Genomic DNA, 24,639 nt, shown 5'->3' with positions numbered 1-24,639 from the left:
TTCAAAAAAGTTAATAATGTTTATTGGATTTCTATTGGTTAAAAGTTATGGAAAATTGTTATTCACAAAACATAATGCATTCAAAAACAAATTTTAATATGTTTTTTTTAATATATGTGAAAAATCTAAAATATGTATTTTTTTGAAATGGATGTAGTATTAATTAATTAATATATATAGTGAGAAACTCAAGTTCCCAATGAGGATGTCTTCTTAAGGTTAATTGAAAAGATACAGTCATTGTAATAAAGTTAATCAAATGTACGTAAACCGCAAACAGATCAACAACACAAGTAAATTAATTCGAAATACATGTAGGTTTCTCAATGTAGAACCCACATGCATATAGCTAGGTTAATGTCGATAATTTGAGAATATGTAATTGCTAGCTTTAAGGAAAATCGGATGGTTATCATGGTTCTAGAAAAATCCAGTAAATTAAAGCGGATATAGATTATTGGAGAGTATCCGGAGGACTTTAGCTTGTGAACAAGATCTCGAACTCCTATATAACAGATACCAACAATCCAGCACTACCAAAAAAACAAGTTTTAGCCACATATAAGTTTATAACTCCTCTGTGACAAAAAAAAAACTTTAAAATTGGTAATAACTGGATAAATGCAGGGTCTAAAGAGTCTTGACCAAACAAAATATGTAGCTGAAAATTAGCTAAATGGTCATATACATTCTGTCACTAAAAGATTCACAGCTATTTGGCCCCTGCTTAATTATGGATTGGATAGTGCCAGAGTGGATAGAATTGACCGTGGGAAAAACTGGCAGATCGGTTTATAACCGTCTAAAACCTGTACTGTATTCTTAGTTGTTTCGGTTAAAAATTAAAATACAGTTTCTTATATTCTGTTTAGAACCTCAGCATAAAAACCCTTCCATTAATTATGCTAAAAACCTCTAAAAGCGAGAATTTCGGTTTACTTCGGTTTCTTACGGAGTAGTACATTTAACATTTTACTACATTATGTGATGTGAATCTGAAACATAATAAAGGAATATTGAACGCATCATCGTGAGGCGCGTGAGGACCACGCGGAGTCCTTCAAAATAGCAAAGACAAATTACATCAGAAGCATCTTTGGGGGCAAAAGAGAAAGAAAGAAGAAGAGATCGCGATTGTATAAGCTCCTCCATTGTCGACGAAAAAGCTACCCTTCGCAAACCCTAAAAACACTTGCTTCTCCAATCAAAATCACGCGGGAAAATCCAAGTCCAATAGCTTATCCTACCCGGGTTCCATAGTCTAGCTGATTAGGGGTTTTCTATACCTGGGCTCTAGTGGGAGGTTGCGATTCGTGAGATCTATCTGCCTTGTGAAACGTGTAAGGCATGCGGCTCATCTTTTCTTTCTCTCTTGAGCTGTGATTTCATGTTAAGCTTTGTCCTTTGTTTTGTTATCAGATTCCAATTCTCAACCCTCATGAGCTTCTGTTTTAGGGATTACTTTGGTTTAAGATTCTTCTTGTTACAAATCACAGCTGGATGAAATCAAGATAGCTAAATTGTTATGAATAATTTATTTTTCTAGGAAATTAGAGACACCTTTAAGCAGATAATACTTGCTAAGTGCTTATTATATTCGAACATTCTCACTTGCCTATGTGTTCAGATTATCATTATCCCCCAACTTATATGTTCATACCCTATGCAATTTGCTGGTCCAGGCTGTGTATAATTTGAATCTAAATATGTTTGCTTTGAACTGCAGTTGATCATGGTATAGCTGTTATTTGTGCAAATCAAGATATGGAATCAGAGAGCGCCAAGTTTGGAGGTACCTTTGCGGTTTATCCTCTTCTCCCCTCATTACAACAATGTTTCTAGTTATTTTCAGCAGACTTGTCGTAATTTTATTGGTTAGTGAGATGATGGGTTTTTTATGTGCAGGTCCAAGAGAATTGGGTGGTGCACGTGATCTTATAACTCAGTACAAGCTGTTGCCACACCATGAATTCTTTTGCAAGAGATCACTTCCTGAGTCGCTTTCAGATGCTCATTACCTTCACAATGTGGTGGGCGACACAGATATTAGAAAGGGAGAAGGAATGCAGCTGGATCAGCTTATTCCAAATGCGTCTCATAACCGAGATACAAATGCTCGCATCCAACCTTTTGTTCTAGATGAACTTAAAGAGGCTTTTGAGCTTAATGATACATCTCCTGTTGAATTGCCTCCTGTGAGAATCTACTTTCCTTCCATCTGGATTTAACTTTTCTATCTTTCACATGAGTGCTGGTATCTGATTCGGATAATATTGAGGACTGAATTTGAAAATAAGACGCTCTGAGGCTTGTCTAATCTTTACTAACCATGATAAGTTGAATTACTTACAAATATCTTGTGATGGTAATTGAGTTACTCATGTTTCTTGTTACAGGCAGAGAAGGGTGCTCTTACCATTGCGTCAAAATCAAAAAGCGAGTCAAAAGATAGGGACAGGAAGCATAAAAAACACAAGGATAGGAATAAGGATAAAGATAGGGAACATAAGAAGCACAAACACAAGCATAAAGATAGGAGCAAAGATAAGGATAAAGACAAGGATCGCGAGAGAAAGAAGGAAAAAAGTGGACACCATGATAAGGTAAGAGAACTTTCTGCTCTTGTTGGTTTCTATCTCTCTTATCTTTACATTTGATTTCTCAAATTCTATACAATTTCACGTTCAGAAAAGGAAGCACAATGGGAATGAAGATCTTGATGACGCTCAGCGGCACAAAAAGAGCAAGGTAATGGCTTATGTAGGCATCTCCTCTCTTGTTAGGAAAGCCGAAGTAGGGTTGTAGTTCAGTAACAAGTTTTATTTTGGTAGTCTTTATAATCAACTCTTCTTTCTGTAGCATAAGAGTTCCAAGGTTGATGAGCGATAGAGGTTGGGGGTTGGAGGTTGAAGCGGTGGAGAGACTTAAGTTTTTGTATTACACATCCAAGTAGGTGGAGGTTTAGAAACAGCTACCGTACTCACTTTTGAATACTTTGTTAGGCCAGTGTCCATGTGTTCTCTTCTGTTCATGTCAGTCCCGTCACTAGATAACGATGTCTTTAGTGACTGATGGACTGAATGCTGCTAATCTGACATTGGAACTCGATTTTTTTAATTTGTCAGATATTGAAAACATCAATGATCATATATTTCCTGCTCCGTTAAAACTCGATTATAATAAACTGGCAAGACTTCATCGGGTTTGAGTTTATGTAAAGCGTTGATATCAAATGGAATAGCAGCAAAAGATCAAAATCCTATCAGCAAAACTTTAGCAATGAAAAATTCTCAAACTATTAAATCTCAACAAAGCTTAGGTGAGGGACATCTCACTCTTCTCCCCACCGCTTTGTTCATTTTCTGGCGAAAGTCTCACCCTTGTGCTCACCCCCCGATAAATACTACATACCCTGCTTCCACCAATAAACAAATTTTGATGTTTTTATTGCGGAATCCATAAAATCACCGTGTACTTGTTCTGTATTACAAAAAGTGAAGGGAGCAAGAGTAGCGTACCTGGCAGTCTCTTAGAGAAACACGCTCTTGAAGCTGCGCATTGCTACAAATGACTGAGCCTTGTATTGAACAACCGTCTCCTATTGTGGCATGGTCCATCACAACTGAGTTAACCACCTGCACCCACACACATACAAGCAGTTGAGTGTAACTTCGTTGGAGATGTACACCAACTTTATTTGGCTGGGGTGAATAAAAGCTCTTTCCTTACCTTTACATTGGAGCCTATGCGGCAATGTCTCCCAATTACAGATCTTTTGACACTGCATTTATCACCGACTTGAGAGCCTTCTCCAAGCATACAATGAGGTCCAACCTGCAACCCAAAAAATGTTAATTGACGATCACAACTCACAATATAAATGTACAGAATCCAGGACTTACAGTGGTTTTCGATCCAAGCTCAGCTGATGGGTGGACAATGTTGTGATGAGCAGAAAAGGAGTATCCAGATAGGTGGTTTGCGTCACCAATAACCTACACATGTTTGAAAATTGTAGAGCTCTATAGATGTCAACCGAGAAAAAAATACTATAGTGGGAATCTATGTTGGAACACAGTGATGAGAAAACAACTTGCATCTCTATTTATGTCCATGAAGGCTTGAATGCTATTCAAGCGGACGCAATACTTACATTCATCCGCTATATAAACACAGCACTTGTGGGTTTTTCGGATATCCAGGCCTGATTCATAAACTTGATGAAAGGTTGGCAAAGATGCGTTGGAGAGAATTTGGGACGAAACCACATCGTTGTTCTGCATATTATTCTTTCCATGTCCATTTCCATTTTTATCTACAGTTTTTTCGTCAGAGAAGACATCTGATTTCTGACACACAAGGAGAGAAACCACAAACAAAATATCAAAATGGTGATAGAATGATTAGTATAATCTTTGTTAATCTCATCTGCAAGGACCTTATCCAACTAACCAGCTGCGTACGAACAAGATATGGGAGTACATCCTGTTTTAGGCATCGAAAAGTAGGCTTCTGTTCCAAAACTTCCTGCAGGACTGATCTGTAAGACAAGAGAGCATATTGAGTGTCTACGGATAAAACTAAATTGTTAGCAGGAACGAAGATCTGACCAACCTCTTGAAGGCGTATATATGAGAATCCATGAGATCTGATCGAATTTCCATCTATATTCAAAAATGACAAGAAACTGTACCAACGTCTTATTGATACACTCAAAAAACAAACTGCATTGTAGGCCATTAAGAGCATTACCTTTCCAGCCGCACAGAGAATGCTCTTTTTTAATCGGGTATCTCTCTTAACCTCCACCCCTATCACAATCCAGAAACAGGTTCAAGCATTTTGTTGCCTTTAAGAAACAAAAAGGAGAATTCAGAGTAGGACCTGTGGCTATGTATAAAAAGAACTGTTTCGAGGAATCAAGCCCTATGATATCATAGCAAGCAGGTTTCTTGGCTTAGTCTTTCCCAGCGCCCCCAGATTCTGATGATCCACTGACTGGTTCAGCACAAAGCATAGCAGTTACTGCTGCATCATGCCTTCTATGAGTTGCGGCAGCAGCACCAGGAGAAATATCAGAAACAATGTCTCCACTTACAATCTGCTTCCAGTAAAACTACTAGTTAGCTAGAAGCTCTAAAGTAACACAAAGCAAATAAGTAAGAGACGGACTAATTGTAGCTAACCAAAATGTCTTTGGCAGTTAAGTGGTGTGCAATTGCCCTGAGAGCTCCGGCAGCAACCTAAAGTAAGATATCCACCAGAGCACAGAGTGAGAAGAGCTGTTAACCAATGGAGACACTATGGCTCTAATCAAACTTAAAATTCAGATGGTTGCTAGTGTTACATCTACCTAAAAGTTGGTAGTTCTAAGAACAACTTAACCTCCCAGTATACAACAGCTTCAAGCTAAAAAGCAGTAGTCCATAGCTATCACTTCTTTGATTATTCTATGTGAAGCACTAGTGTTGAAATGCATTGATCCTATACGAAGCAATAAGCTCCATTTCTAATCAAGTATAATATTCCGAAAAGAATACCTCAACATGTCACTACAAGAAAACAACATGGATACTGAGGGAAAAAATCGTCGGAATTTCGTCGGAATAACGTTATTCCGACGACATACCGACGAAACAAGTCGTCGGAAATAATTCCTCGGAATTTCTTCTTTCCTCGGAATTCCGTCGGAAATATCCGACGGAATTCCGAGGAAACACATTTCCGAGGAAATTCCGAGGAGCACCAGTTTGTCGGAAATCTCCTCGGAATATACCGAAGGAGTACTTCGTCGGGATAAACATCGATCGATGTGTTTTTGGACATATACCCATCGATCGATCCGTTTATAAAAACACGTTCGGAATATACCGAGGGACACCTTTCCTCGGAATATTCCGAGGAACATGTCCCTCGGTATATTCCGAGGAACATCTGCCTCGGTATATTCCGAGGAATATCTCCCTCGGTATATTCCGAGGAACCTGTCCCTCGGTATAGCCCGAACGTTTTTAAAAAACGCATCGATCGATGCGTTTTTGAACAAAAACGCATCGATCGATCAAGTGAAAAATATTATTAATTTCCTCGGAATGTAAAAAATATTAATTTTTTTTAAAAAATAAAATTTCTGAAATTTAAATTCGAAAATATGAAATTAAAATTAAAATTAAAATCATATTAATTAATATTCAAAGTTTCACAAATAAAAATAAAACATTCCGAGTTTTTGGGAAAAAAAAAATAATCTACGGGTCTGGCACGTCCGGGAACACCTCGTTCGGGTACATCCTCTGCATCATCTCCATCATTTGCTGGTTCAGCCTCCTCTGTGCCTCATAGCCCGCCTGTTGAGCCGCCATCTGGGTCTCCAACAAAGATATACGATCATCTTTGTCCTTCAACTGAGCCGTAAGTACTTCTGGATCAACGAAGGGCGGTGGTGCAGAAGAAGGGGGAACCGACCGGGTGCGACGACCCAAACCGACCAAACGTCCCTTTTTCTTTGGAACCGACTGAATAGAAAATAGCCAAATTTACAAATTTAAACCAAAAAATAAATGAATTGAACTTTAAAAAAAAAAGAACTTACGGATTCAACGATTTCGTTGATTCGACACCGAGACAAGTTGGTCGAAGCCGTCGAAGCGTCATCCTCGGTTTGAAGCTGAGACACTTCGTCTACCACCTGAGTTTGGACCAGGTCGACCACGTCCCTCACAAGACCGTCATCAATCTGGCCGGTCTTCTTGTTGGTATACGCCCTCCTCATTAGGGCGAGATCATCAACCGGCTCGCCATCATTTTCTTCCGCCTTGAAAAAAAACATAAATTAAAGAAACATTAGAAATTAGAAGAAATGCACAATAAATTAAAATTCTGAAACTCAAATAATTGAAGAAAAAACATTTGAACTTACCATGCGATCTCCCAGAGTGGCAATAGATTGAGCACCCAAGTTATGCTTGTAGATGCCCTTCCCTTTACGGTCGCTCCTGCGGTTGGTGGAGTTGGTGGAAGAAGTTTCTTTCGTCTCTTCCTTATCCCAATGCGCACACAACTCCTTCCAGACCGTGTCGTTCATCGACTTTGGTACCTTTTAATATAAAAAAAAAATAGTTTATTAAATTTAAAAATAGTTTAATAAATTAAAAAATTGTTTAATAAATTAAATCGAACCTTATTGATTTCCCACTTTTTCTTCCCCTCGTGGATCTGCTTCCCATAGTTGTCCATAACTTTATGGACGAAGTGGTGATAGATAAAGAGCGTCTCATCGGAATTCTAGTTGAACTCTTGCTGAAAAAAAAACACAATTAGTAAAAAATTAATATTAAAGATTAAAAATATAAGTAAAAAATTAGAATACTTACCGCAAACTGACGAAACCACAGAACCTGCTTTTCGGTAGGGAAGTGAGTGAAAGTCGGATGTCCCTTGTCGAGGGCCGAGTACATCATACGGTTGATCCATGCGCTGATCCCGTTCCCGGATCGGTTGAACCTAATAAAAAGAACAAACGGTTAATAATGAATCAAAATTTAAAGAAAAAAAAATGTTTAATTACCATGTTTGACCATGTCCATGTGGATACGGAGTGAGATACGGAAGATGGTCACGATCGGGCTGTTGAACCAAATCCGCAACACTCATCACTCCTGGAGGACCCAGAGGAGGAGGAGCGGGTGCAGCAGCGGGAGCGAGAGGAGCAGGAGCGGGTGCAGCAGAGGGAGATGTATGGTAGGAGCTGTGGGGCGAAGGGGAATCCTGAAAATGGGTGGAATCCCGAGACTGGCTTCCCGTACCACCACGACCACGACGCTGTCGAGGCCGGATCTGATCATCATGAGACCTGTAAATTAAAAAAAATATATTTAATAAATACAGAAATATAGAAATTATTATTTTTTTTTAAAAGTCTCAAATAATTTAATCACAAAAAAATATTTATAGATATTAAAAATATTTAATAAATATATAAAAATAGTTCTAATAAAAAAAATAGTTTTAATAAATAAAAAATAGTTCAATAATTACAAAAAATAGTTTTAATAATATATATATATATTAAAAATATTTTTAAATCCCAAATAATAGTTTTTAATCAAAAAAAAAGTTGTATAGATATTAAAAAATGTTTTGTAAAATCCAAAAAATCGAATTTATATACAAAATTTTTTTTGTAAAATCCAAAAAATCGAATTTATATAGAAAAATCGTTTTGTAAAATACAAAAATCGATTTTATATACTAAAATCGATTTTCTAAATACAAAAAATAAAAAAATAATAAAAAAATTATAAATCAATTCAACAAAACAAATTATTCAACTAAATCACAATTCTAAACCTATTATACAACCAAAAATCACAATCCTAACCAATCACCTTAACAAAAATCTATCAAATCTCCACAAAAACCTAACAAATAGAATCTAAGAGAGTGGGATAGGGTCCTTACATGATTTGTGTAAGAAAAGGGGGAGATCGCCGGAGATATCGTCGGATTTCAGGGGGAAATCGCCGGAAAAAAAGAGAGGAATCGCGCAGAGGAAGAAGAGAGAAATGGGGAAGAAGAAGTGGCTCGTGGTTATAAAACCTAGGGTCCGACGGACATTTTCCGTCGGAATTCCGTCGGAATTTAAATTTCAATTTTCGCGAAATATTTGCCCGGTAAAATGAAAATATATGCCGAGGAAATTCCGACGGATAGTAAAGTATCCGTCGGAATTTCCTCGGAATATTCCGAGGAAATACCGAGGAACACATGTTTGGGGTTTCAAAACATCAATTTTTTTGGGGTTTTTCATTTGTTATACAATTGTAATGTATACCATTGAGGATTCTTTGTATAGATTAGCATAAACCATGAAATAACAAATTTCAAAACTAATTGAAAGTATTCCCTATACCATTCATTAAAACGTATAAGTGTTTCTCTTATGTTGTGGGATTTCGTTCATACAATCGGAAAAGTGTTAATTAAGGGGTAAGGAACAAATTTTAGACTTCATAAGTAACGTAAGACACTTAATAAGGGTTATGTAGGTGTTATTCAAACCGCAAAACGTTTTTTTCGGTTTACAACCCCTATTTCCTCGGAATTTCCTCAGACTATTCCGAGGAAACCCTTGTCTTCCTCAATTCCGTCGGAATATTCCGAGGAAATTCCGAGGAACTAGTGTTTGGGGTTTCAATCTTGTATGTTTTTTTATAAACACATCGATCGATGCGTTTGTTTAGAAAAACCCATCGATCGATCACCAGATGGACGAAAGCCGTAAGAATGTGATCGATCGATTGGATTGAACAATCGATCGATGGAACAAATCTGAAGCCTTCCTCGGAATATCCTCGGAAAATCTTGTATGTTTTTTATAAACGCATCGATCGATGCGTTTGTTTAGAAAAACGCATCGATCGATCACCAGATGGACGAAAGCCGTAAGAATGTGATCGATCGATTGGATTGAACAATCGATCGATGGAACAAAATCTGAAGCCTTCCTCGGAATATCCTCGGAAAATCTTGTATGTTTTTTTATAAACGCATCGATCGATGCGTTTGTTTAGAAAAACGCATCGATCGATCACCAGATGGACGAAAGCCGTAAGAATGTGATCGATCGATTGGATTGAACAATCGATCGATGGAACAAAATCTGAAGCCTTCCTCGGAATATCCTCGGAAGATCTTGTATGTTTTTTTATAAACGCATCGATCGATGCGTTTATGTGGAAAAACGCATCGATCGATGGGTGTGCGAACAGAATTATAAGGCAAAACCCGACCTTTTTGGATCTAAACCTCAGAACTCTCATCCCCTCCGATTTCCCCTATAATTCGCCCCCCCCCCTTTTTCTCTCTCTATAATCATCCGATTTGAACAATTTTGGGCTCTATTCCCCTTGATTTTTCGAGCTCTACCTGATTCCTACACTCGTTTTCACCCTAAGACAGGTATACTCCGCGAATCTCCACATTCTGAAATCGTGTTCTTGAGCAATTTTTTGGGTTTTGTGTATTTCTTATTTCCGTGTTGATTCCTTGATCAAATATGCATGAAACAGATGTTTAAACATGGAATAGAACACAATTGTCTGTGATCAACGAGTTTGTAACAGGATTTGAGATGATTTACGGATTGACAATTTTTTTGAATTTGGTTTTTTTTTATCACAACTCGATTTCGCTTTTCATTTTCATGTTGCTTTGAGTTCTTAATTGATTATAACCATGTTGAGAGCAATGATTCTATTTTGTAGAGAATGAAGCGCACAAAAATGTCAGCAAAGAAGAACCCACAAGAAGAGGGTTCGTCTCATCTGGAGAAGCAAAGGCCAAAGAAGTGGGATAAGTCTGATACCACCCACTACAACAACATGAAGAAGGTAGCCGTTCCGGCTACACAACTAGCATGTCCTGAGACGATGACAATATTGGGAATCCAAGCAGACATTGAAGGACTGTTCCAGAACATGGGTCTAGGCCAACTATGCAACCTCAACGAACCCACTTATCCGGAGTTGGTACGCCAGTTCATAGCATCCGCATACGTCACCCGTCCCGATGATAGGCATCAGGAAGGTTTTCTGGCATTCGTAGTGCAGAAAGTATACTATGAGGTAACTTTCACAGACCTCTGCGGACTATTTGGATTGAGTGCAGGGGAGAGGACATCTGGTCTTTATTGGACTTCAGAGCTGTTGAACTTCTGGGAAACGATTGGCACAGGGGTTTATAGATCTTCTCAGGCAAAGGAGTCACTTATCCGGAGCCCAGTACTGAGATATGCCACACGCCTCATTGGCTCATTGCTATACGGGACAACCACAGCCGCATCAGTCACGCAATGGGAGTTGTGCCTCCTGTACCAAGGTGTGAGGCATTTGCTACCGGCATTTGGAAACTCTACATTCCCACCTGCTACTGCCTTCAACATGGGAGCGGTGCTGGCCGCAAACTTAGCAGGATACAAGGGGAAAGTAACCAAAAAAAAGAGCAATGCATGTGGATTTGGTGCAGTGATTACTCGGATCCTTAGACATGTGGGTGTAGACTGCAAGAACCAGGAGGTAGCACTGGACAGATCGAACAACATTGCTTGGAACTACCTGGATGTCATTTCTCTAGTAAGTAAGGAGTTCATAGCTGGTCCCCACTCGAGGATCCATCGGGATGGTCCTTACGTCTACGTATTCCAGGACCGAGCGAAGAAAACACTCTACTGCCACCTACCTCAGATCGGTCTCACTTCTCTACTTTCAGAGGCTGCAGTTGAGTTCCTACCCCCTGCTACCGCACTAGTAGACAAGCCATCCTTCTTCACGCCAAAATATCAGACCAAAGGCAAGGGCGTGGTTGATGAAGAAGGAGAAGATGAGGCTGCACAAGCCATTCCAGATGATTCACAACCCCATCAGCTACTCCCATCAGACTCCAGCCAGTACAAGCTGCAAGAGCTTCCACCGAACGCCACTTCGCGCCAGCAACAACATTGGAGAGATCAGAGCATAAAGACAAACAACGACATGCTACACAAGATCTGGGCTGCCATTTCACGTATCAGGCCGTGTCGTTGCCAAAAGGATGATGTAGTTCATCGGGACAACTCTCCATCCACCTCTGGTTCGGGTTCGAGTGGTACACACAGGGTAAGAAAGAGGTCCAAGAGACCCAACGATGCAGGAACATCTGGAGCAGGAGACGAGGAGTAGGAGCTATCACCATCTATTTTATTTTCTTTTATATTCTAACGTTTTATGGTCTTATTTTCTGTTAATTTTGAACTGAGTTTTTTTTTGGGTTTCTTAATTATGAGTTCGTATTTCTTTTACATGGTTTCTTCGTTTTATTTGGTTGTGTTCTGAGTAGTTTTAATTCGTATTCAGCTTTGCCTTGCTAGATAAACCAAATAACTATTATTCGAGGAAAGAGGTTATATCAAGTGTTCCTCGGAATTTCCTCGGTATTTCTTTAAAAATAAAAACAAATAAGTTCAATGGTAGTCTGTTTCCGAGTCATCATCACCAGATGAATCTGAATCTGGATCTTCGTGAAACTCTCCAATCACTGGTTCATCCTCTACGTGAACGACGGCTTCCTCTCCAAAGTCGGTTAAATCGACTACAAGGCCAACTCCAGCTAAATCTTCTGCTGCACTTAAGTTGCCGGATGTGCTTGGTTGTAGTGGGTCTTCCAGCTCAGAACTTCCCTGAACTCGGCCTCTCGGGTTGAGTCTTGTAACAGTAACCCATGGATCATCTCTGTTTCTTACCCGGGGGTACTTGATATAACAAACCTGTAACATTTAGAAAAATTATAAATTAATACACATGATGATGAATCATTCTGAATAATTAACATTTAATTACCTGATCGGCCTGAGAAGCAAGAATGAAAGGATCATAATATTGCAGCTTTCGCCTCGAATTTACTGATGTAACACCAAATGCATCTGTTCTCACACCTCGATCTGGGGTGTTGTCGTGCCAATCACAATAGAAAACAGTACAGCGCAATCCAACCATGCCCAAATACTTAATTTCCAAAATCTCATGTATGTGTCCGTAGTATACATCATCTCCTGATGCAGAACAAACGCCAGCATCATAAGTCGTACTCGAACGTCTCCTCTTCTGAGTTGTGAATGCATATCCTCGAGTACAAAATCTCGGATATGACTTCACAACAAAGTTTGGTCCAACGACCATCTCACGTATCCAATCGTCAAATGTTTCACCTCTGGCCAAACCAGCAGACACCTATTAATAGCACATATATATATATTATATCAATAAATGTGAATTAGTATAAATATGTGATAAAATATATTTTAATTTGTTTAAAGCACTCACATAAGTAAACATCCATCCACTAAATTCTCTCTGCTTCATTTCTTCTAGTTCGTCCTCTGTGGCGTATCTATACTCGAACCGCTTTTCTGCCATGAAAATCCTGTATATGATGACAATAATGTAATTAATTAAGATTTAAATTTCAACTTGTTAAAATAAAAATTTGTAAGCTCATTTATTTACCTCTCATATTGAAGAACGTCTTCGCAGTTGGTGAGCAAATATGTTTGCAAATGACTGCGCTCCTGCTCAGTAAGTCGACGGTCCTTTGGTTTTCCGCTAAGTCGTCCAACATCTGTGAAAATGTCTGGAACCGTAACATGATATGCTGCCCGTTCGCCTCTATCATCATGCCGAGCAGGTCTTCTGTTTTTGGTCTGAACTTCTGCTGGAAAGTAGTACTCGGCAAAGTTTGAAGTTTCTTCATTGATCATCTGTGCGACTATAGAACCTTCCACCCTACTTAAATTTTTCACCATCTTCTTCAAATGGAACATATACCGCTCATACAGATACATCCATCTATACTGCACAGGACCACCAAGTTCCAATTCTCTTGCCAGGTGAATAACAAGATGCTCCATAACATCAAAAAATGAGGGAGGAAATATCTTCTCAAGGTTGCACTGAATCACGGCTATGTTAGTCTTCAAATTTTCAATACCTTCAAGAGTCACTGATCTCGTGCATAAATCGCGGAAGAAACCACTTATCCCTGCAATTGCTTCATGAACATTTCGTGGTAATAGTTCCTTGAAGGCGAACGGAAGGAGGCGCTGCATCATTACATGGCAATCGTGGCTTTTCAAGCCAGTAAACTTTCCTTCCTTTCTGTCGATACAGTTACGCAAATTTGATGCGTAACCGTCTGGAAATTCCACATCGTTTGAAATCCAATCAAAGAACGCATCTTTTCCCGCTGCATCAAGTCGGTATATGGGAAAAGGAGCCCTACCATTTTCATCAACATGAAGTTCTGAACGAGCACATATATCGACTAAATCCAGTCTTGACTTCAAATTATCCTTTGTTTTACCTTGAACATTAAGGATCGTGTTCATGAGATTGTCAAAAAAGTTCTTCTCAATATGCATGACATCTAAATTATGCCTTAGCAGATGATCCTCCCAGTATGGCAGATCCCAGAAAATACTTTTTTGTGCCAGTTATGTAGTTCTCCAACAGCATCTACCGGAAAACGCTCATGTCCACCGACTTCTGGCGTCCTTTCTGCACCAAAATCTCTTAGTTGTATCTTCAAATCTTTCCCACAAATTTCCGGAGGTGGACTGTCAAACACCCTCTTGTTCTTCGTAAACAAATTCCTACTCCTACGATATGGATGATCAGGTGGTAGGAATCTCCTGTGACAGTCAAACCAACACGTTTTCCTTCCGTGTTTTAGTTGGAAAGCATCAGTGTTATCTTGACAATATGGACATGATAGCCTTCCATGCGTTGTCCATCCAGACAACATACCATATGCTGGAAAATCACTTATTGTCCACATTAGTACTGCCCGCATTTGAAAGTTTTCTTTACACGAAACATCGTATGTTTCAGCACCTTGAGCCCATAGTTGTTGCAACTCATATATTAGTGGCTGAAGAAACACATCAAGTGATCTCTTAGGATGCTCTGGTCCGGGAACGAGAATCGAGAGAAACAAAAACTCTCGTCGCAAGCACAAGTTTGGGGGGAGGTTGTATGGTGTAAGAATGACGGGCCATAGAGAATATTGTCTTCCACTCTTGCCAAACGGACTAAAACCATCAGTACATAATCCAAGGTAGACATTTCTTCTCTCATACGCAAAGTCGGGATACTTTGATTGGAAATGCTTCCACGCTTTTGCATCTGAAGGATGTCTGATCTCACCATCTGTTGAGTGCTCCGCATGCCATCTCATTGGTTGCGCTGTGCGTTCAGACAGATACAACCTCTGCAACCTTTCCGTCAAAGGTAAATACCACATCCTTTTATATGGCACTGGAACTCTTCCACTCGTATCTTTATAACGAGGCTTTCCACAAAATTTGCATGTAACCCGCTGTTCATCCGCCCTCCAATAAATCATGCAGTTGTCGCTGCATACATCTATTACCTGATACGATAAACCAAGACCAGCTACGAGTTTCTGAACCTCGTAGTATGAACCAGGAGCTACATTATCCTCGGGTAGAATACCTTTTACAAAATCAGCAATCGCATCCACACAGTCTTCAGCCAAATTATAATCTGTTTTAATGCCCATCAATCTTGTAGCAGATGATAAAGCTGAATGACCATCTCTGCAACCTTCGTACAATGGTTGCTTTCCAGCATCCAACATATCATAAAATCTCCTAGCTTCTGCATTGGGTAAATCTTCCCCTCTAAAATGATCATTTACCATCTGCTCAGTACCTACACCATAATCTACATCCGTTCTAATTGGTTCTTCTAATCTAACCGCTGGCTGAGGTTCGCTAGTACTACCATGTTCATAATCAGTTTCCCCATGATGATACCAAATTTTGTAACTTCGTGTAAACCCACTCAAATATAGATGAGTCCAAACATCCCACTCTTTAATAACCTTTCTATTTTTACAATTAGAGCAAGGACATCTTAACTTACCTGTTTTTGCTTCCGGTTGTCGGTGAACTAACCCCATGAATTCGGTTATACCTCGTTGGTATTCTTCCGTAAGCAATCTCGTGTTCGGATCCAAATGAGGTCGATCGATCCAAGAACGGAAATAATTTGAAGAAGACATATTTTTTATGAATCAAATTCGTGTGTAAATAGAGTAAGAGGGAGGATGAAGATATGGAGTGAATGAAGAGGAAGAGGAGTGCTTGTTTATATAGATTAAATCCTGCCGACATACCGAGGAAATTCCGACGGAATTCCGACGGAAAAGGCTAGTTCGTCGGAATTTCCTCGGAATTTTGTAAAATCCCCCAACAGCTCTCCAACGGCTATAATATTTCCTCGGAATTCATCGGTTTTTTCCGAGGAACACATTGTTCCTCGGAATTTCCTCGGAATATTCCGACGGACTGAGGTTTCCTCGGAATTCCGTAGGTATATTCTGAGGAAATTCCGAGGAACCCCAATTTTGTGTTTCCTCGGAATTTCCTCGGAAATTCCTCGGTATATTCCGAGGATTTCATTTTCCGTCGGAATGTCCGTCAGAATACCGCTGTTTTCTTGTAGTGTGTATTAGCGAAACAGAATCCAAAAGATATCGTCAAACTGTTTCTGATTCCTATCTCAATCAAGTGTACATTACATGATATATATACCCCTTGAATCAGAGTAAACCAAAATACAATCTAACATAAATAATGTATCGAATCGGTCTAAACTGGGTTCTCTAATATAATTGATATTCCCCCTCAAGATGAGAGTTCATAGATGTTATGAACACCCATCTTGCGCAATATCTCCCGGAATGGTGCAGGATAAAGCGCCTTGGTTAAGCCATTAGCAAGCTGATCTCCAGTCCGCACATACATTGTCTTCAAGAAACCATCTTTCATCTTCTCTCGCACCTTATGGTAATCGTTTTCAAGATGTTTAGTTCTTTCATGGAAGACAGGGTTGCTGGCAATATGAAGAGCTGCAGTGTTATCACAGTAGATATGTGCAGGTAAAGAGTGAGGTATGCGGAGATCATTTAAAACCTTATCAATCCACATCATCTCTTTAGTTGCAGAACACATCGCTCTGTATTCAGCTTCAGAAGAGCTACATGAGACTGTATCTTGCTTCTTCGACCTCCAAGTCACCAGAGAATCACCAACGAACATAGCTAAACCAGTTACAGATCTCCGGGAATCAGGACAACCACTCCAATCAGAATCCGAGTATCCTCTAATGTCGAAGTTAAGATCAGATCCATAGAATAAGCCCTGACCAATAGTACCTTTCAAGTAACGCAACACCTTGTGTATGGCTTGAAGGTGAAGATCAGTAGGGGCAGAAGAGAACTGAGCTAACTTCGAGACAGCAAAGGTTATATCTGGCCGGCTGTAAGTCAGATACTGAAGCTTTCCCACCAGTCTTCTGTACTGTTTAGCATCAGAGAGGAGGACACCATCTTCAATTGAGAGCTTCTGGTTTGGTTCCATCGGAATAGATGAAGGTTTACAACCTGTAAAACCAGTAGACTCCAGCAAATCAATCACATATTTTCTTTGGCAAATAGAGATGCCTTCTTCAGATCTAGCAATCTCCAATCCAAGAAAATATTTTGGAGTTCCAAGATCACGAAGTTTGAAAGCTGAACTTAGTTGTAACTTCAACTCTGCAACCAAGTCATCATCAGTACTCGCAATCAATATATCGTCCACGTAAACCAATACCACCACAAACTTGTTGTCAGGACGTTTGACAAACATAGTGTGATCACCAAAACACGTCTCAAACCCCAGACCAAGTAAAGTTGTAGAAAACTTAATGAACCATTGTCTGGAGGCTTGTTTCAAACCGTAGATGGACTTATGAAGCTTGCACACTGCTGTAGGAGAAACAGATTCCCCCTTAATATCAGCATACCCAGGCGGCAACTTCATATAAATCTCTTCATCAAGGTCGCCATTGAGGAATGCATTGGATACATCCAGTTGATGTAAAGACCACTTCAGTTTAGGAGCCAAAGCTAAGATAATCTTCACTGTCGCCATCTTAGCAACCGGAGAAAAGGTATCCATAAAGTCAATCCCTTCCTGCTGGGTGTAACTCTTCGCTACAAGCCGAGATTTATGTCTCTCAATAGTGCTATCTGCGTTATACTTAATAGAATGTAACCATTTGCAACCCAAAGCCTTCTTACCAGGAGGTAATTCTGTTATACTCCAAGTCTCAGTCCTTTGAAATGCATCAATCTCTAAGCCCATGGAATCACACCATACTTTGTCTTTCTTTGCTTCGGCATAAGTTGTTGGTATGGGAATTTTGGAAATGGTATTGATGAAAGCTTGAAAAGGCTCAGATAATTTGGAATAAGAAATATATTTGGTAAGAGGGTAAGGAGTCGTATGATTAGTATTACTATTATAGCAATGAAAGTCTTTTAGGTGGTTAGGTGGTTTTCTTTATCGATGAGACTTAGACTCATTGAGAGTTAAGTTCTCAGAAGATGACTCACCAGTAGGGTGATGAGCATCAGATGATGACTGCGCAAAAGGCATCTTGTCATCAAAAAGAGAAGGGGAAAGAGGACGAGGAAAGAAATTTTTCATATCTTCAGGAATGGTTGAAGATAGAAAAGGGAAAATATCCTCGTGGAAAACAACATGTCGAGAAATGGAAACAGTATTTGTCTCAATGTCTAGTAGCTTGTATCCTTTATAACCTACGGGGTATCCTAAGAAAACACATGCTTTTGCTCTAGGGTCAAACTTAGTTCTACTCTTAGGTGAAGTTGACACATAACAGAGACAGCCAAAGGTTTTCAAAGCATCATAATCAGGTTCTTTAGAAGTAAGCTTTTCATAAGGTGTGCGATTTCCTAAAACAGAAGAAGGAACTCTATTTATCAAGAATGTAGCAGTTAAAACACAATCACCCCAGTAATCTAAAAGCATACCAGACTGAAACATTAAGGCTCTAGCTACATTAAGAAGGTGCTGATGCTTTCTCTCCACTACAGAATTCTGTTCAGGTGTTTCCGGACAGGAATGAAATGTCTTAATGCCTTTATGTAAACACAGATCAGTAAATTTCAATTCATGAGCATTATCAGATCTAATAGAGCAAACTTTAGTGTTAAATTGTGTTTCAACCATTTGAACAAAGCCAGGAAAAATAGTTAACAGATCAGATTTTTGTTTCATCAAGTATATCCAAGTAGCTCTACTAAAATCATCAACAATTGTGAGAAAATATTTGAATCCATCTACTGCGGGAACAGAGAAGGGACCCCATGTATCTATATGCACTAATTCAAATGCTTTTTCACAAATGTTGTTGCGATTTTTGAAAGATAACCGTTTCTGCTTTGATAAATGGCAAACATGACAATGATCATTTCGTTCTTTAGAAGTTGTTTTATTAATAGGTAAGACTTTAGACAACAATTCAATCTTTGACATTGAAGGATGACCTAAACGTCTATGCCAAGTATCCGAATCAGCAATAAAACTAGCACACACAGTAGACATACCTGTGAAAGACATATTATAATGCGAGCTAGACAGATCCAGAACATATAAGTTTGTGACTTCATTACCGTGACCAATCATCAACTCCCGAGTAAGATCCTGAATCAGACAAGTAGAAGCATTAAATATAACTTCAGCATTGAGAGTTTTAGTGAGAACACTGACACTCAATAGATTGAACTTAAAAGCAGGAATGAATAATGCATTATGCAGAGAGAGAGCACCAGTTAATTGTATAAAACCAATTCCTTCTATTTGAACCGTAAGACCATTAGGCAAAGTCACATAGGTATGATCTAAGGGTTTGTATTCTAAGAACAAAGATCTATCATGAGTAACATGATGACTAGCCCCTGAATCTATGACCCAAGCCTTATGAGACATTCCCGTTTCCTGAGGTATAGAAGAAGTCAACATGTTGTTATGAGAAGTTTTGAAAGTGAGGAAAGTACCAGTGATTTGAGAGATATGTGGTACAAAATTCGAAGTTGAAGCAAAGTTCCTTTCAGACACCAGACTAGGAGCTTGAACATTGGCACAAATCGTATCAGACTGAGAAGTGGAGTTTTGCAGTTTTGAACTCAGGTAAGAAATCATGTGTTGAATCTGGTCCTTAGACATATGCTCTTCTGCATTCTTGATTGGGTCATTAGGAACTTGAGACGAAGAAGCTGCAACATTCGTAGAACCAATCGTCTTATTGTTCTTGGAACGTTGGGGATGTCCAGGAGGAAAGCCATGAACTCTATAACACTTGTCAACAGTGTGACCCAGACGGTTGCAATGTGAGCATTTCGGCTTCTGATAAGACCCTTGAGCCATCATAATGTTGGTGTTATCTGGAGTTGCGTTCTGAACCTGAAAGGCCGGCGATCGACAGCTATTATAATTTGTTCCATCGAGAGTATGAGCAACGATAGAAAGACCTGGATGATCCGCAGAGTGCAGGAAGAACATACTATGAGTACTGTCGAACGGTTCAGCTTGCATCGGATTAGATCCAAAGTCTTTGCGAGAATTAGATCTTCGATTCGATTGGTGATTAGGTATCGTGATCGCAGGTTCTTCAAGAATCGGTGTCACGGAACGCGAACGAGCAGCGGATTGATTTTCTTCAGGTGTCGAGCTTCGAGTTCTCGCTTTTCCAGCTCGTTTCCCCATATTTTCTCAGATCGAGCTCGTCTAATGATGAACGAAACTGAGGAAGATGACGATGAGGATGATCGAGGCTAGAATTTGAAGAAAAAACAAAGAATCGATAGAAGAAAGAAGAGGAATCACAGAGAGAGCTGGAAGCATTGCTCTGATACCATATTAGCGAAACAGAATCCAAAAGATATCGTCAAACTGTTTCTGATTCCTATCTCAATCAAGTGTACATTACATGATATATATACCCCTTGAATCAGAGTAAACCAAAATACAATCTAACATAAATAATGTATCGAATCGGTCTAAACCGGATTCTCTAATGTAATTGATAACATGTAAACGATCAACACAGGGAGAAGATATCCATATCCACCAACTGTCAGAGCGGCGTCTTCTCCTTCAACAACCTGTTTCCAGAAATGTGAATCGAAAATCTTAAGTTCTCTCCAAAATCGATTAAAAACGTTCAATCTAGCATAAGATAACAACAAATTTGTGAAAGATATAAGGCGTACGACGATGAGGTCCTTGAGATTACTACTCTCTAGAAGATCGAGAACGTAAGATAACACCAGACGGTTTGCTACGGGGAGCAGCGCCTTAGGGACTTCCTGTACAGCACAAAAGGAACATTAGCTACAGAGAAAGACAGTTTCGCAGATGAATGAGGGAGAAGAGAGAGAAGGACCTTGGAGAATAAGGGGACGAGATTACTGGAGAATCCGCCGGCGAGAATGACAACCTGGAAATCCATCTCTGAATTTGAGGTGAGAGGAAGAGAGGTTTCGCTTGAGGTTTTGTTGGTTTTGAGAACGGCTAGTAGACGACGATATCAACCCGCTCAGAATATTTCCCTTGTAAGTTTTTGGTTAATTAAAATATAAATCATTTTCTAACCGCAAATTAAGATCTTTAACATTATGAAATTCATTAAATGAGTTTCTTCATTTGCAAATGATCTGACGAAGCAAGAAACGGGGAGGTTCACACTTACAAATGAACAGAGTTTATTGTTTTGGCACCTCAGAACCTGGGCTGGGCACGGATTGAATACTAACCTAATTTTCAGTATTTGTTTGTTTCGTATTTGACATATATTTAATTTTTCAATTTGTTTTGATTCTGAAAAATACAGATATTCGGAGTCCAAATTTTTTTGTAAATGTTTGTAATTATTTATGGATATTTACAGATATTTCATCCAGTTTGTTTAATACAAGCAAAATCTTTAAAAAACTACACGAGATTTTTTTTCTTTCAATTTTTTTTTACATAATATAAAATGAAAAAGTAAAGATTAGTGAAACTATATGCTCCATAATTTTTTTAAAAAAAAATAATTTTATTAATAAAACTGAAATTTAGAAAATTGTTATTTTATAAATATTTTATATTCATTTTTAATTTTTACTTTTATAAGTAATAATAAAATTATGTCTTAAAATAATAATTATAAAAAAATTATCATTTAAAATTCTATATTTTTAATATATATATTGTATAAAAGTAGGAGCAGAGGGATTTTTTTTTATCGAATCGAAACAGGATAGAATCAAAATTAACGTATAAAATGCCCACCCTAGCTAGATTATTGTTTTATACATTCTTTTCATGATAACAGAGACAGTTGATTTGAACAAAAAGAAACAGAGACAGTTGACAAAACAAAGAATAAAATGTACGAATTTGATGTTCATTTGTTTTGGCTGAGGTTGAGCTGGCTCCTCGAATGTGCTTATTTTTCTAATCCTAGGTTTGTCATTGACTTGATAAATGTCGTTTTCAATCGATTATTTCTTCCAAAAAATATATCCGTACAGTTTATTATGGTTTCAAAATAGTGGAAGACTTTTTTTTCCTATGTACTTTTTCTTGAAGGTGATTTCTAAAGGTTGAAGGCCAAGGTATCTTACTTACTGTACATTGACATGTTCTTAAATTTACAGATGAATCACCTGTAACTAATCTTTCTGGTTGTGCATATGCCAGTTCGTGTAGAAAAGGTCCACTTTTCGTTGTGATTCTGCTGGTAAGCCTTATTTCTGAAGTTACTCTGCTTAACATGTGAACATTTTAAGCCACAACTTAGGATGAGCACTAAACATGTCTTCCATATTTTTAAATGGTTCATGTCATTATCATAACAGAATTTTCAATTCAGATTAGTTTTGTTTACATTCAAGTCAACTATTTATGGAAAATGATTGGTTATAACTTTGTTTTTTTTCTTCCTGGCGATAGTTGGGATCAGTCGTTGACTTAATTATTATGAAGTATAGATATCAACTGCACCATTCTTGGTCTCTTGTGATACTAATACTATCTGTTTCTTCTTACCTTCAAAAATGTCCATCTCAATCCTCTGCTTCTGCTTTGTTTTGATTCTCCCTTGTGTCTACTCACTTCATTTTAAAATAACTCGTTTCAACCAAGACAGTCCCGAAATAGCATACCAAGGAGAAGCAAGAGCAAACGGAGCTGTTGAGCTTACCAACATCGACTACACTTGCCGTTCCGGCTGGGCTACTTATGGCAAGAGGATTCCTCTGTGGGATCAAGAGATCGGCAAGCCTTCGGATTTCACTACACGCTTCTCCTTCAGGGTTGACACTCGTGGTGTTATGTACGGTAACTACGGCCATGGCTTCGCTTTCTTTCTAGCTCCTGCAGGGATCCAAATGCCTCCCAACTCAGCTGGTGGTTTCTTGGGTCTGTTTAATGAAACCAACGATAAGTCTTCTTTTTACCCGCTTGTTCATGTCGAGTTCGACACGTATAGCAACCCAGAATGGGATCCTCTCGACATGAAGTCTCATGTGGGAATCAACAACAACTCTCTTGTTTCTTCTAACGCAACTTCTTGGAATGCGACCTCGCATAGCCAAGATATAGGCCGTGTGACGATCTTCTATGATTCATCCAGAAGAAACTTGAGCGTCTCTTGGAGTTATGACACAACATCTGATCCTAATGAGAACTCGAGCTTATCTTACATCATTGATCTTTCGAAGGTGATGCCATCAGAAGTCACTATTGGATTCTCCGCGACATCTGGAGGGGTCACTGAGGGGAATAGACTTGTGTCGTGGGAGTATAGTTCAACCCTGGAGCTGAGAGTTATCAAGAAAGTTCGAAACGACAGGAAGGGGATGATCATCGGTGTTTCAGTCTCTGTCTTTGTTTTGCTGACCTTCTTTGTTGTCTTCTTGAAACGAAAGCAGCAGCAGAATAAGAAAGCTGAGGAGAAAGCAAACTTGAGATCGATAAATGATGATCTTGAAAGAGGAGCAGGACCAAGAAAGTTTTCTTACAAAGATCTTGCATCAGCTGCCAACAACTTCTCAGATGATAGGAAGCTTGGGGAAGGAGGGTTTGGAGCGGTGTATAAAGGCTACTTAAGCGGGTTAGATACGATGGTTGCGATAAAGAAGTTTGCGGGCGGGTCTAAGCAGCAGGGGAAAAGAGAGTTCATAACGGAAGTAAAGATCATCAGCAGTTTGAGACATCGAAACTTAGTGCAACTTATTGGCTGGTGTCATGAGAAAGATGAGTTTCTAATGGTATACGAGTTCATGCCAAACGGTAGCCTCGACGCCCATCTCTTTGGTAAGAAGCCTCGTCTCGCTTGGGGCGTGAGGTGCAAGGTAACTTTAGGTATAGCCTCTGCTCTGCTGTATCTTCACGAGGAGTGGGAGCAGTGTGTTGTCCACAGAGACATCAAGGCGAGTAATGTGATGCTCGATTCCAATTTCAATGCCAAGCTCGGTGATTTCGGGTTGGCTAGGTTTATGGACCACGAGCTTGGTCCGCAGACTACAGGGTTAGCGGGAACGTTCGGTTACATGGCTCCTGAGTACATAAGCACAGGAAGGGCGAGTAAAGAGTCTGATGTTTACAGCTTTGGAGTTGTTACGTTAGAGATTGTTACAGGAAGAAAATCAGTAGATCCGAGACAAGGAAGAGTTGAGCCTGAGACAAGCCTTGTGGAGAGAGTGTGGGATCTGTACGGGAAAGGAGAAGTGATCACAGTTGTGGATGAGAAACTGAGGATCAATGATGGTTTTGATGAGAAGCAGGCAGAATGTCTTATGGTTGTAGGGTTGTGGTGTGCTCATCCTGATAGGAACTCGAGGCCTTCGATTAAACAAGCCATCCAAGTGTTGAATCTTGAAGCACCGTTGCCTCGTCTTCCTATCAAAATGCCTGTTGCAACTTATCGTGTCTCATCTTCGAGTACTGGAACATCGGTGGTGAGCTCTGGTGGTGCTGCTACTGCAACGTTTTCAAGTGCTCAGCTTGGTCGTTGAGCAGATCTCTGTTGACTGTAATATGCTCTTGTTTCTAATCTCTGTGTGTGTTGTGTTTTGGTCTTGTGCTTCTGTTACTCTTTGCTTGTGAAAGAAGTTTCTTCAATTGAAGCTGACTATTTTGATTTACATTGACAAGCCTTCGGTGCCCCGAGAGGAAAATTCACCCTT

General features: G+C 39.3%; 3 protein-coding genes across 5 annotated transcripts; 2 read left to right on the top strand and 1 right to left on the bottom strand.

The window, feature by feature from the left end:
* The first annotated feature begins 1,078 nt into the window (after positions 1–1,078).
* LOC106367874 (probable mediator of RNA polymerase II transcription subunit 19b) lies at positions 1,079–3,161 on the top strand. 2 transcript variants are annotated; one of them, XM_013807735.3, is made up of 6 exons: positions 1,079–1,345; positions 1,727–1,792; positions 1,906–2,195; positions 2,397–2,603; positions 2,689–2,748; positions 2,860–3,161. In XM_013807735.3, exons 2-6 carry the CDS (start codon positions 1,765–1,767, stop codon positions 2,887–2,889), a joined length of 615 nt encoding a protein of 204 aa, XP_013663189.1. In that variant the 5' UTR covers positions 1,079–1,345; positions 1,727–1,764; the 3' UTR covers positions 2,890–3,161. The 2 variants fall into 2 exon arrangements, with proteins under 2 accessions (XP_013663189.1, XP_013663188.1); XM_013807734.3 differs by having other exon boundaries at positions 1,080–1,340.
* Positions 3,162–3,170: 9 nt separating this feature from the next.
* Positions 3,171–5,276, bottom strand: LOC106367875 (translation initiation factor eIF-2B subunit gamma-like). Of its 2 annotated transcripts, none has more exons than XM_048769000.1 (10): positions 5,187–5,276; positions 4,885–5,101; positions 4,753–4,811; positions 4,615–4,687; positions 4,453–4,540; positions 4,098–4,349; positions 3,903–3,995; positions 3,730–3,834; positions 3,519–3,635; positions 3,171–3,412 (listed from the first exon to the last, which is right to left on the bottom strand). In XM_048769000.1, the coding sequence occupies exons 4-10, from the start codon at positions 4,662–4,664 to the stop codon at positions 3,404–3,406; spliced, it is 714 nt and encodes a 237-aa protein (XP_048624957.1). In that variant the 5' UTR covers positions 4,665–4,687; positions 4,753–4,811; positions 4,885–5,101; positions 5,187–5,276; the 3' UTR covers positions 3,171–3,403. The 2 variants fall into 2 exon arrangements, with proteins under 2 accessions (XP_048624957.1, XP_048624958.1); XM_048769001.1 differs by having other exon boundaries at positions 4,615–4,664.
* A 16,752-nt stretch (positions 5,277–22,028) lies between these two features.
* LOC125593056 (L-type lectin-domain containing receptor kinase IX.1-like) lies at positions 22,029–24,593 on the top strand. The gene has a single exon (XM_048768999.1). It carries the CDS (start codon positions 22,507–22,509, stop codon positions 24,466–24,468), a length of 1,962 nt encoding a protein of 653 aa, XP_048624956.1. The 5' UTR covers positions 22,029–22,506; the 3' UTR covers positions 24,469–24,593.
* Positions 24,594–24,639: the final 46 nt, after the last annotated feature.

This window comes from Brassica napus, chromosome C9 (genome assembly GCF_020379485.1).
Source record: "Brassica napus cultivar Da-Ae chromosome C9, Da-Ae, whole genome shotgun sequence".
Taxonomy (NCBI): domain Eukaryota; kingdom Viridiplantae; phylum Streptophyta; class Magnoliopsida; order Brassicales; family Brassicaceae; genus Brassica; species Brassica napus.
The sequence above is the reverse complement of the archived record's forward strand: the minus strand, read 5'-3'. Positions and strand labels throughout refer to the sequence as shown.

Bases quoted from the DNA above. Each gene is read 5' to 3' on its own strand.
- LOC106367874 (XM_013807735.3), top strand. From the start codon at position 1,765: ATGGAATCAGAGAGCGCCAAGTTTGGAG. The intron at 2,196-2,396 runs GTGAGAATCTAC...TTCTTGTTACAG, and splicing joins CTCCTGTTGAATTGCCTCCT to GCAGAGAAGGGTGCTCTTAC. The intron at 2,749-2,859 runs GTAATGGCTTAT...TTCTTTCTGTAG, and splicing joins AGCGGCACAAAAAGAGCAAG to CATAAGAGTTCCAAGGTTGA.
- LOC106367875 (XM_048769000.1), bottom strand. From the start codon at position 4,664: ATGGAAATTCGATCAGATCTCATGGATTCTCATATATACGCCTTCAAG. The intron at 4,350-4,452 runs GTTAGTTGGATA...CTTGTGTGTCAG, and splicing joins ATCTTGTTCGTACGCAGCTG to AAATCAGATGTCTTCTCTGA. The intron at 3,996-4,097 runs GCAAGTTGTTTT...AAACATGTGTAG, and splicing joins TCATGGACATAAATAGAGAT to GTTATTGGTGACGCAAACCA.
- LOC125593056 (XM_048768999.1), top strand. From the start codon at position 22,507: ATGTCCATCTCAATCCTCTGCTTCTGCTTTGTTTTGATTCTCCCTTGT.